This window comes from Procambarus clarkii, chromosome 44 (assembly GCF_040958095.1).
Source record: "Procambarus clarkii isolate CNS0578487 chromosome 44, FALCON_Pclarkii_2.0, whole genome shotgun sequence".
NCBI classification, from domain to species: Eukaryota; Metazoa; Arthropoda; class Malacostraca; order Decapoda; family Cambaridae; genus Procambarus; species Procambarus clarkii.
In genome coordinates this window covers 5,654,429-5,667,467 of record NC_091193.1, presented here as the reverse complement: position 1 = coordinate 5,667,467, position 13,039 = coordinate 5,654,429, and the positions used below count along the sequence as shown (strand labels likewise).

The window sequence follows — 13,039 nt, the reverse complement described above, 5'->3', positions numbered from 1 at the left end:
GTACTTACAAGGCACCTAGGGAAGGTGGCCCTAGGTGCATGCAGCCCGAATACCTCACTCCCGGCTCACACACTACCTGAAGGGACAGCCCACACAACAAGGCACAGAACTGTAATGGAAAACTGGAGCCAGAGGCACAACCACACCAGACTCCCATCAGCCTAAGAACTGTAGGTTGGGTCACCGGCAGTTTGGTCTGGGGCCTTTCCCCCTCCCGGGGAGGGGGATTGTGCAGACAGCAGCGTGGCGACGTGATGACGTCACGCTAGTTTGCTAATTTTCGTTTGGGAAGTTCTGTCCACCTGTTCGGCTTTCGGTCGCAATACTTTTACCAGAATAGGGGTTTGTTTTGAGGTGCCTACCTTTCGGGGTGCCTATCCTGGTCGATGGCAGACATAGAATGCTCCCAACCACAAGGCGGGGGTCTATATAGGCCATTGCTCCTCATGCCTCTCTAGAGGGACAGGGGGCCAGGTTCTGGCTCGTGGTCCCCTGGTAGGCAAGAACTCCATGCATTGACTGATGCCAGAAAGATATACATATCCATTCATCCTGGATAGCTCCAGGGAGCCAACGGGGCTCCCCCAGAAAACCAGCATTGAATGTAATGAAATGTCATTTTCTGGGTGGGACCTGGAGGCTCCCTGGAGCTATCCGAGCTCATATGAATGTATTAGACCCTGGCATCAATCAAGCAAATGGAGTTCTTAGGCCTACCAAGGACCACGAGCCAGAAACTGGCCCCCTCAGAAAGGCATGAGGAGCCTATAGAAACCACCGCGGAAGTGGAAGCATTCTATGTCTGCCATTGACCAGGTCAGGCACCCAGAAAGGTAAGCACCCCAAAACAAACCCCTATTCTGGTTAAAATATTGCTATTTAAAGCTGAGCTATTGGGCATAACTTCCCAAATGAAAATGAGCAAGGAAGCATGACGTCACCACATGGCCGCGCCGCTGTCTGTGCATCTCCCCCGCCCCCTCTCTGGGAGTGGGGAGGGGGAAGGGGGAACCTCAGACCCCCGCACTGGATATCCATCCTGCAGTTCCAAGACTGGATGTCAAAATTGCAAAAATACCGCCGACCGGAGGGAGGGAGGTTTGCCAAGAAGCCTCTGGGTCTCATCCAGAAAATGTCATTTCATTACAGTATAACCTCGATTCAACGTACCCCATTTCAACGAATCTCTGACTAGTTTGCACACTTTTCAGGCCGGATTTACTCACCCGGTTCGACGAACTCGAATTTGCTTACGATGTCTCGAGAGAGTTCGCAGACTGGTGGAAAACTTTCCCATTTTCTTTTTCCAAAACCAGCATTGAATATAATGAAACGCCATTTTCTGGGTGAGCCCCAGAGGCTCCCTGGTGCTTATCGGGCTAATGTATGTTATATTAGACCGGGACATTAGCTAAGTAGTTCAGACCTACCAGGGACCAGCGCCAGAACCTGGCCCCTTCAGAGAGGTTTCAGGGAGCAATGGCCCTGGAAAACCCCCTTGTGGTTGGGGTTTTCCTTATCTGCCATCGAACGGGGTTAGGCACCCAGAAAGGTAGGCATAACAAAACAAACCCCACAAGGAAAAAAACTAAAACAAAAAACCGAACCGAGGTAGAAACTCCCTACAATCCCAAGGAAACAAGCAAACAAGCAAACATCACACTTTACTGCCGCGCCGATCGTTCAAACGGGCCTCCCCGCCCCGAGAAGAGGAGGGGGGGGAGCTCCAGACCTACTGCACCGGCTGCCTAGCTTCAGTTGGGAAGCTAAGCTTTAACCATCGCGAAAAAAACGCCAACCGGTGGGAGGGAAGGTTGCCAGAGAGCCTGGCAACAACCGAAAGAGGCGGAGCAACGAGAAAACGCCCCGGGTTCGGACACCTATCAAGCAGCGTCTGAAAATAAAGCTGGGTCGGCCACCAAGGAACCATAAGGACTACTCTCGTGGGAATTGGCTCCAACTGAGCCGGAATCCGAAGCAACAGCTGGACCGGGAAAGGAGGAACAGGTACCCCCATCTCGCCCAGTCCTGCTGAAAAGCATCCACCGCGAACGCCTCGCAGGCGGGTAAGAGTGCCACATAAAATGGACCACGCCTAGACCACGCCAACTCGAAGACGTCCATGGCCAGGAGTCCATACGTCCAGCAGAGCCAACAAAACAAGTTGGCGACGACTGACCAATCCGCGAACAGAGGAATGAACTGAGACAGCTGTCCGCCAGGACGCAGGACCCACCCCGGACATGAACCTCACGGTTAGCCAAACCCTAAGAGTCCAGCAACAGGCCACTCTAAAGGAACCAACCCCAAAGGTCAACACCTAAGAGAAACCCTGTGGTTCCGGCAATGAAATGACAGAGAACAGTCCGAATGGAGCTGAATGGTAGAGCACCGAGTGACCCAAACCCTCCGAAGCGCAAACCAGACAGCCATGAACTCCTGACCCGTGCTGTGAGCCCGATGGACAGACAGACCCCACCATCCCCGGCCGACCTGGTAAGCACTGGTCACAAAGCCCCAGCCAAAAGATGATCCGTCTGTGAACACATCAAGCGAAGGCTCGGGGAGGTGCCAAGGCACGGAACCCCGAAAACCCCAAAGAGGAAGCTGGTGACACAGCACCAACACAAGATCCCAGGAGGAACAAACCCAACGATTGCAAGAGAGGCGGAAGGGGAGTCTCCGAAGGAACCAAACAGACGCCGAAGATAAACCCAACCCCGCAGGCAGACCAGCATGTCGAAGTTAAGACTCCAGCACAACTGCTCGAGCAACCACTGAGCAACCCGGGACCCCCTTATGAACAGCTAAAGGCGGGACCAGAGCCGCAGCAACACTTCTGGAGGGAAAGACAAGGAGTGGCCCAAGAGTCCTAAACAAGGCCCAGCCAGGTCCGAACCCAGGACGGAAACAGATGGAATGGCCTCCAGATCACCAGGGAAACCAAACCTGGCGATCTGGAAAGAACCACACCCCTGGCGAGCAGACAAGCGGACCGACTGGAAGCCCACACCAGCCAGTCGTCGAGGTAGGCTAGACACCGAATCCCAAGCAGACTCAGACAGGGCCCCAAGATCCGGTAAAGATGCAAAAATACACCAAGAGCCAATTACAAAATAGGGAAGGCAACAAAAATGGCAAACCTGAAGCCCCACCACCAACTGTGCCAGTCCCGGAAAACTGGAGAGGAACGTGCCAAGAATTGACCTGGAGGTCCAGGGCCACCATCCAGGCACCCGGCCCCAACAGAAGCCGGACAGGAGACAACAGTCCTCCGATGAAGGCATTGAATCCAGGGCGCAGACTGAAGAAATCGAGAAGAACCGCAGATTGAACAGGCCCATGTCTGCAAAGAGCAGACGAGAACCCCAGAGGGATAGGGCGGATCGACCACATCCAACACATCCACTAAGATGACATGACGAAGCGCAGGGAAAGAAGCCCACCCCGCCAGCTCTGAACCCCCCAAAGGGGGAGAAGCCGTCCACCGCTGCCACCAGAGGCCAGAAGACAACCAAAAGTGCCCACTAACTGCAGGAACATGCGAGAGTCAACAGAGCAAGCTGCTCCCCCAGTGCCCCGTCAACAGAGAAGGAAACAGAGCCCCTTCCGAAAGAAAAAGTACACATACACATATAAACATATCATGTATATACACATACACATACATATACACATACACACATGTGCATATACACATGTGCACACACACACACAATGTACACATGTACACACATACACGTGAAAAGAAAATTACAAGCCGCCGACCAGTGGGCAGAGAGCACCACGCCGGCCAGGAAAAGAAGGCACAAAACTGTATCAAAAGGCCCACCTCAACAACAAAACCCCAAAGTCCCAGCACGACCACAACACGTGCCAAGACCCAAAAAAATCAGTCTGCAAGCCAGGAAGACCCCGGAACTCCAGAAGGCAGAACCGGGTCACACACGAGGAAACAAAGCCCCCTGAACCCACAAAGGGGGCCAAGAGGAAGAAACCTCCGGAACGAAACCAAAGGAACCCGGAATCGAACCAGGGGAAGCCCAAACCATCACATTTGAAGGCGGAGATACACCACAGAAAAGCAAAGCACAGCCCCCAGACAGAACCCCCAGGGAAACGGTCAAAACAGACCAAAAACCGAGGGACATGGTGTGGGAGCAAGCATAACAGCCAGGGACACTGAGCCCAAACCCAAGGGCCCAGACCCAAAACAGACGAAATGGAAAACCTGGTGTAAAATCAACACTCAAACGTTCCCAGAGGAACAGGATACGGGCAGAAAACACCAGAAAAGCAAAGAAATGACAACAGGAGAATAAAACCTCTTAAAAAAGGTGTAAAACTCATCCAAGAAGCTCGCTCGCACACCCAGGCGCATGTAAACAAACCGCAACACCGCCCTGGTGGCCACGCCGGGAAACCGACAGAAGAAAATGGCCACCAGAACAGAGGGCTGTGACCGACGCAAAACATACGAAAACGCGCCAGCAAAAGTGGGAAGCAACCAGACTGGATGGGCGAAAAACTCTGCCCAAAAGCAGAAAACCCAGGCAGGGGCAAACCACCCCAGAACTGCTAGCAGGCATCCCCCACAGCCCCGGGAACCAGCAACAGAGGCCCCGGGGCAGAGCCGTCCTCCAAGCTCTCCGCCCTTAAAGAAAACGAAGAGTCCATGGGAAAGGCAGCAAGAAAGGGCCGTTGGTATGACCCAGAAGCCTTGGCAGGAGGAACAGGCTCAAAAACCTCCGTCCCCAACTCGAACAGGCGAGCCCCCGAAAACCGCCAAAGTCTCGGCCTCAACTAAACCATGCCCTGACCCCGAAACCCGCAAACGGTTTGGAGCCGGGAACAGGGAGGGAATGTAATGGGAATGAATGTGTGATGTTTACTTGTTTCCTTGGGATTGTAGGGACTTTTTACCTCTCTGTTCGTTTTTTTTTTTTTTAGTTTTTTACCATGTGGGGTTTGTTTTGTTATGCCTACCTTTCTGGGTGCCTAACCCCGGTCGATGGCAGATAAGGAAAACCCCAACCACAAGGGGGGTTTTCCAGGGCCATTTCTCCCTGAAACCTCTCTGAAGGGGCCAGGTTCTGGTGCAGGTCCCTGGTAGGTCTGAACTCCTTAGCTAATGTCCTGGTCTAATATAACATACATTAGCCCGATAAGCTCCAGGGAGCCATAGGGGCTCCCCACAGAAAACAGGCGCTGACTCAGTGTGCGTCCCAGACAGTCTGTTGCTCGCCAGCTGTCAGGCAGGAGTGGCCACAAAGAGATAATTACCTAATTATTTCAATGTGTCTGATTGATTTTTCGTAGTTTCTTTGCTGTAATATTATTCAATAGTGTGTAGTGTGATATATTTATATAATAAAATGAGTGAATCATCACTGAACTCAAATATATGGTGTGCATATTGTTGATTCAATTATGTTCATCAAACAGTGAACAAATACTTTGTCAGTTATTACACTACATACACAGGTTATATATAAGTATCTGCATGTTTTGTTTACCATAACGAACCACTAAGTTGCTATTATGAGTCAAAAAGCAACAAGGAGTGACTGCCACACACCAGTCAGCCACTCGCTGCCATTCACTCCCTCAACACCTCACTCGCCCACATTCTCCTCCCACCATACTGTTTTTGCTTTTATTCACTATATACAGATGTTATATATAAGTATCTACATTCGTGTTCACCATAACAAACCACTAAGTTGGCATGCTGAGTGGCAGTGGCAGTCCACCGCTGGCTGCTACTTCCTCCCTCCCTCAACTCATCTGACTCACCCACATTCTCCTCCCACAATACTGTTTTTGCTTTTATTCACTATATACAAATGCTATATATAGATATCTGCATGTTTTGTTCACCACAACTGTACAACTAAGTTGATTTAGTTAGTTCAAGCACTAAGAGACGTCGCTACACACAGTCAGCTGGTGGCTGCCTCCCTCACACATTCAAGGTCAGACACTAAAATTTCACCCCCAACAATACTGTTTGTGGTGTTATTACCCTATATACAGACGTTATATATAAGTATCTACATGTTTTGTTCACCATAACTGTTCAACTAAGCCGGTATAATGCCCAAAGAGCATAGTGACCACCCCTACCAACATGTCAAATCATGCAGATGCTGCCACACCCATCACCAAAATGGCTTCTCCCCCACACTCTGTTATTACACTGTACTGTATATACACATTATATATAAGTATCTACATTCGTGTTCACTATAACAAACCACTAAGTTGGCATGCTGAGTGGCAGTGGCAGCCAGTGGCAGCCCATCACTGGCTGCCACACCCTCCCTCCCTCACCTCACCTGACTCACCACCATTCTCCTCCCACCATACTATTTTTGCTTTTATATACAGACGTTATATATAAGTATCTGCATGTTTTGTTCACCATAGCGAACAACTAAGCTGGTATAGTGAGTCCAGACAGTAAAAGGTCGTCACACAGAGTCAGCAGATAATGCTACCTCCCTCCCCACCAAGATTACTCCTCCCATGACAGCGCTAATTATCACAACAATCCTGCTATTATCAGAATCCTGGTCTTTTTATCAGTCAGGGGTCTTCTGTAATACTATCATCGCTAAATAATAGCATGTACATATATATTTTGGTATTTTTAGGCAATACTGTGGTCACAAGCTGGTTAACAGTGCTGTGAGCTCATGCTACGTGCACCAGACTTGGTGGCTCACTCACTTCTGAGGCTCTCACTCCCGGGAATTTGGCCCACGATTTAAAAAAAAAAATGGCGTCTGTTTACAAGAGCCCTGATGAAGGTGTGGTGAACCCCGTGTATCCGCCGGCCGTTTAAATCTTGCGTAGTACTCCAATACATCATATGATGTGGAGCACAAGTTACTGCAAGTCACTGAACACATCATATGATGTCTTGCGCACTTAAAGGGTTAAGGAAACGAAGATCCAAACCTGAATGAAGACAGATTCATTAAGGAGGCGTAATCCGGGTCATGCAGGAGGCAAGTCGCAATGGCGTCTCACACCTTATAAGGCAGGATGCGGGAAGTCGAAAACCTTTGGAAGGACAGGACCGACGGACCTGAAGGGACACGGAACTGAACCCAGGGATGGGCTGACACCGAACTCAACTTGTACATGGAGAGGGGGGGGGGAAGGAAAACCCCACTCCCTGTAACAACAAGCCCCACTCAGTGGGTACAAAAACCCAAGTGGGATCCAACAGGGCCCAAGGCCCCCAAGTCAAGGCATCCCCCAGCTCCGGAAACATCCACATCAGGACCCGGGGCCGAGCCGTTCCCCAAAGCCCCAGCCTCAAAAGGAAAGACCGGAGCAGCCGGAAAATAGGAAGGAAAGAGGCCCACTGGTCAGACCTAGATGCTTCGGTAGGAGGAACCGGCTCGAATGCCTCCCTCGCCACCCCAGAAGGGGCATCCCCTGAGACCGCCTGAGTCTCCAGACCAACTAAACACTGCCCCCGACTCCGAAACCCTCAGACATTTCGGAGCCAGAAGCAGAGGTTGGATAGACCAGAACGAACCACAGCAGGGGAAGGACTAGAGGGGGTACGGACAAAGTCGAGGCTACTAACACCCCCAAGTCCGGGTCCCTATAACCAAAACGAGGCAGCCTCAGGGCTTCCGGATTAGCCACGAATCTAGAGCACTGCAGCAACCTAAAATGAGCATGCAATGCCTGTGCTGCCTGCACCTGAACAGTGTCATCATTGGACTGGGTGAACTGAGTCACAATCAAGCAACAAAATTCGCAGGACTCTAGGTCGAAGGTGTCACCGACCCAACAGACAGCATGACGGAGGCAGAAACGGTGAGGGTCTCCCAGAAACAAGGCGACCGAGCAACCCTCAAACTCGCACAAGGTGAACGAGGACCCAGGGGGTCACAGCCATCAGATCCACACATCCCTGTGGAGTTTCCCATGGGCCCTTAGATGGAACTCACCCTAAGGGAAGCCCAGGCAGGATACTGCTAACCGGCGCACAAAATTGCCAACAAAACAGCAGTCATAGCTGCCCCACTGGATGTGTACATTTATGGCGGCCTAGCGGGGGACCACCAAGATACAATTGGGTGAGAACAAAATCAAGAGGCAAACCCCCCACCCCCAACACCAGGCAAGAAAACAAAATTAAAAGAAAAACTCACAAGAGAACAACGTATCCAAGCGGAACAGAGCCGGCCACTATGAGAGGTGACAACTAGCTGCACAGTACCCTGCGCCCCAACCGGTTACAAATACTACCCCCAACCCAGAGGCAAACAGGGGTGAATGAAACCCCCCAGCTGACTCTAAGGGTGGCCAATCCCCAAGCAGCAAAAGACCTTATAAAGGTCCTTTTGGAAGGTGACCCTTTTGGAAGGTGGCACCTAGGGAAGGTGACCCTAGGCATATGCAGCACGAGTACTTGTGAATATACTCCTAGCTCGCGCACCACCAAGTACAGCACCATACCACAAGGCACAAGACTGGAAATTAGGAGCCAGAGTTGCACAACTTTGCCAGCCTCACATCAGCCACAGAACTGCAGGGTGGATAGCCGGCGCGGGGGTCTGGGGCTTCCAATTTCTCTCCCGGGAAGGGAGGGAGTTTGTACAGATTGCAGCGATGTGGTGACGTCATGCTCGTTTGCTCGTTTTCATTTGGGGAGGTCTGTCCACTAGTTCGGCTTTCGGTAACAATATTTTCACCAGAATAGAGGTTTGTTTTGGGGCGCTTACCTTTCTGGGTGCTTGACCCAGTCGAGGGCAGACATAGAATGCCTCCAACCACATGGGGGTTTCTATAGGCCATTGCTCCTCATGCCTCTCTGAAGGGGGCCAGGGTCTGGCTCATGGTCCTCGGTAGGCCTAAGAACTACATTCGCTTGACTGATGCCAGGATCTAATACATTCATATCAGCTCGGATACCTCCGGGGAGCCAAAGGAGCCCCAGAAATGAGGTTGAGAAGCAAGTGTTTCCACACTTCTTTATTTATTATTTTTATTTATTTATTTATTTATGCATATACAAGAATGTACATAAGGAATGTGAGGATACAAATATGGTGATTACAGTCTTGTAAAGCCACTAGCACGCGCAGCGTTTCGGGTAGGTAAATTTGTTTGGGAATTTTTGGGAAATCTTATTTGGGAAACTACTAAACAGTTTATCGAAGACATTGAAAGATTCAGAAAAGACAGAACATGGCAAAAATTATAGAGCTTTATGGTGAAATTAACCCTTATAATGCAGTTATCATATGTTGGATTTAACCACTGTGCTGCGCCAACCGAGAAAACTCGGTCGGTGGGAAACTGTGCCAACCGAGAAAACATCCTTTGAATATTTCGTACCCATACAAAACATGTGCGCTGTAGGTTGTGTACGAAATGGACTCTTGAGACCTCCAGTGAGAGACAGCCATCTTGGAAAAAATTCCCAGACTACCCTAGGGCTGCTGGGTAGGTTAGTACTGAGTGAGCAACCATGGGTGACGCACGCGCCTCTGGCTCCCAAACACTCGTCTGACATGGTGTTGAAAGATCGTTCTCTGTCGGTGAAATTCAGACCTTATTGTTTGAAGAACATAAGGGTCATGATATTGATGAAGCTAGGCACAATAAGGACCTAACACAAAGGTTGGATGCAAGTGATACAGCACCGATGAGGACGATATAGCAAGCGTATCTTCTTGTAGCTTTGAGCGCCACTCTTGCCCACCTATGCCATCTCCAATTTTTATATATGATACATAGATGAATAGTTTTCTGGGTTCAGTGATGATGCATCTGATATAAGTAGCATAGATGAACAGTGTTAGCAGCTTCCATGGTGGTGTTTTCCATAGCTATTTTTGCGAATAGCTGAATCTCTTCCAGAATGGTTGAAGCTCTTCCTGATTGACTGAATCTCTTCCAGAATGACTGAATCTCTTCCAATGAGGGACCTTACAAAGCGATCTTTTCAAGACTACCTTACAAATGTATCTTTTCCTATAATCTTTTCAAGACTACCTTACGCTTCACAAGCTTGGCTACATACCACCTACAGCCAAGGGTGTATGTGAGTACATTACTTGCAAGTACATAGAAACAGGAAGCGAAAATCTATCTGTACCTGGTGGAATGAGAGCAAAGTCGCACTGTGTACCATGGACTACTTCGTTGATTATTACTCACTTTCGAAGTACTGAATGTGTAATACAGTGTGCTACTGTGTAAATAGTGTGTGAAACTGTACATATTGTAATTTTAGTGAATTTTTAACAAGTAATATTGTGACAATAAGCATTTATTATGAACACATTACTGACACATGTATCACAGTGCCATGGAACATTATGAACATTCTATTGTATACGATTAAAAAATACAAATAAAACAGCATTGAAAATACATAGAACAAATAATTGAAAATATATTTGTGGCAACTCGTGTGCTTGAATAGCCCGAGCGATAGCCTCTGGGAGCTTCACACACAGACGACCAGCCCGTGACGCCCTGTTCTCCACGTCCCCACAGCCAAAGTGGAATTTTTTAGTTTTTTTACATGTACGTGTTCAGGGAAGGGAATATATCATTTTACAAAGCTCAACAAAATTTTTGGGAACACTTGGTTTTATGTGCATCGGGGAAATGTGACAATAAACTCGGCGCATTACAGTGGTTAAGCTATTAGTGTCTAAGCCCTACAAATCTGTGAAATAAGAGTACTGGCAATATCCTCTCTGATGAAATGTTGTTGCTTTTAACACACTGCACTAATTTTATTTAAATCTTAAACTGTAATCTATGTGTAGTAGATTCCAGTAAAATATTCAGAAAATCATTTGTGTCAGCTTCAAGCATCTAACTGGGCTTCAGTTGAAGCCTCACAACCCATAGAGGACTCAGTTGAATCCCAGGTTGCATTGCTTTTGACCATGTCATGGGCTAGTGGTTTAGGGTTATCTTGAGGTTACCTTGAGATGATATCTGGGCTTAGCATGCCCCGCGGCCCGGTCCTCGACCAGGCCTCCTTTTTGTTACACACCCCCAGGAAGCAGCCTGTAGCAGCTGTCTAACTCCCAGGTGCCTATTTACTGCTAGGTGAACAGGCGCATCAAGATGAAAGAAATTATGTCCATTTGTTTCCACCTACACTGGGGATCGAAGCCGGAACATCAGGACTATGAATCCTGAATGCTGTCCACTCAGCTGTCAGGCCTCTTGACCTAATATGGTGTATGCTTGGGTGTATGATTGGGAATGCCCAGTGTGCAGGTCTGAATCCTCATCATGGATTTTACTGATTTCCTCACTGCTATTATTATCAGACTCCTGGTCACTAAATCATGGATATGAATAATTTTCCACAAGTTTATTTTCCAAAGGAACACAAGGTCCTTTTTCAGGATTTGTAGATGCACAAAACCACTGCTGTTAGCTGTGGTTGTCTGCCTCACACTGTGAACATCATGGTCTCCGTGGTGTAGTGGTAAGACACCCGCTCGTTCCGCGAGTGCTATGTCATGGGTTCGTATCCTGGCCGGGGAGGATTTACTGGGCGCAATTCCTTAACTGTAGCCTCTGTTTAACACAACAGTAAAATGTGTACTTGGATGAAAAAACGATTCTTCGCGGCAGAGGATCGTATTCCAGGGACCATAGGATTAAGGACTTGCCCGAAACGCTACGCGTACTAGTGGCTGTACAAGAATGTAACAACTCTTGTATATATCTCAAAAAAAAAAAAAAAAAAAAATAACCAGCATTGTGTTCAATGATATTTGAATCTAGTATGTAGTCTTTATCACAGTTAGGATCCTTTATGAAGATCCTTTATCATTGCAAAACAAGTGCAGTTATTAATTTATTTCATCATAATTAAGTGATGGTGTGGGTTCAAGGTGCATGGTGGGGTTGTGAGCAGCTGCAGCATGGTCACCCCTCTCAATAATGAAGCCCTCATGACTGGGAGATGTGCCCAGAATGTGTTTCCATGATGGCATCTGTTTACTGGAGGCCTGAGAGGCCAATGTAAGCCCCATGTACATGCAGGATTTTTAAATCTTAAGTAGTACTTTACATCATCCCTCATTAACTTGCACAATGGAGTCAACATTAGCACGATCTGACTGAATCACACATTTCATACACTGAAGGGTAAATGAGATAAAGACTCCAGGCTGGTGCCATATATTCCAGAATTAGTCTGCAACTATATACCTTATTCAGAATGATCCACTAGCCACACACACGATCCACAAGGGAGCCGGTCGGCCGAGCGGACAGCACGCTGGGCTTGTGATCCTGTGGTCCTGGGTTCGATCCCAGGCGCCGGCGAGAAACATTGGGCAGAGTTTCTTTCACCCTATGCCCCTGTTACCTAGCAGTAAAATAGGTACCTGGGTGTTAGTCAGCTGTCACGGGCTGCTTCCTGGGGGTGGAGGCCTGGTCGAGGACCGGGCCGCGGGGACACTAAAGCCCCGAAATCATCTCAAGATAACCTCAAGATAACACAGCTTTACCTGGGACTATCACAAAAATGAAAGTTGTCACTTCAGAAAAATTATTTAATTGACTGCATAGAGCAGTAGTCCCTCTTTATACTAACTATTACTTAATACAATAATAACAATAATTGTTATAATTACCCTTTATTTTGCACATGGGGCAGATCTCTTCTGATGGTTGTGATGATGTAGGAAACTCCTCTTCCACAGACTGAGGTGAAGCAGGTTGTGATGGAGGACATGTGGCCAGCGGCGAACATGAAGATTGTGTAGGGGAAGCCGGGCGAGACTGTGGTTGTGATGGAGGCTGAGACGGAGGCCTTACTTTACGCCTTAAAGTAGGAGGAGATCCTGCGCCAGATGTCAGCCAAGCTCGTCGTTTCCGGCGCTAAAGAAAAAACCCAGCGTTGAATGTAATGAAACGCCATTTTTTGGGTGAGCCCTGGAGGCTCCCTGGTGCTTATCAGGTTAATGTATGTTAGATTAGACCGGGACATTAGCTATGGAGTTCAGACCTACCAGGGGCCAGTGCC

At 48.5% G+C, this 13,039-nt stretch overlaps 1 protein-coding gene across 1 annotated transcript in view; it reads right to left on the bottom strand.

The window, feature by feature from the left end:
* The window catches only part of LOC138350095 (uncharacterized), a 189,770-nt gene that overhangs the window by 165,344 nt on the left and 11,387 nt on the right, over positions 1-13,039 (bottom strand). Inside the window, exon 4 of the mRNA XM_069300387.1 lies at positions 12,648-12,894. Within this exon, the coding sequence (XP_069156488.1) occupies positions 12,648-12,894 (247 nt within the window). The remainder of the gene's footprint in view (positions 1-12,647; positions 12,895-13,039) is intronic.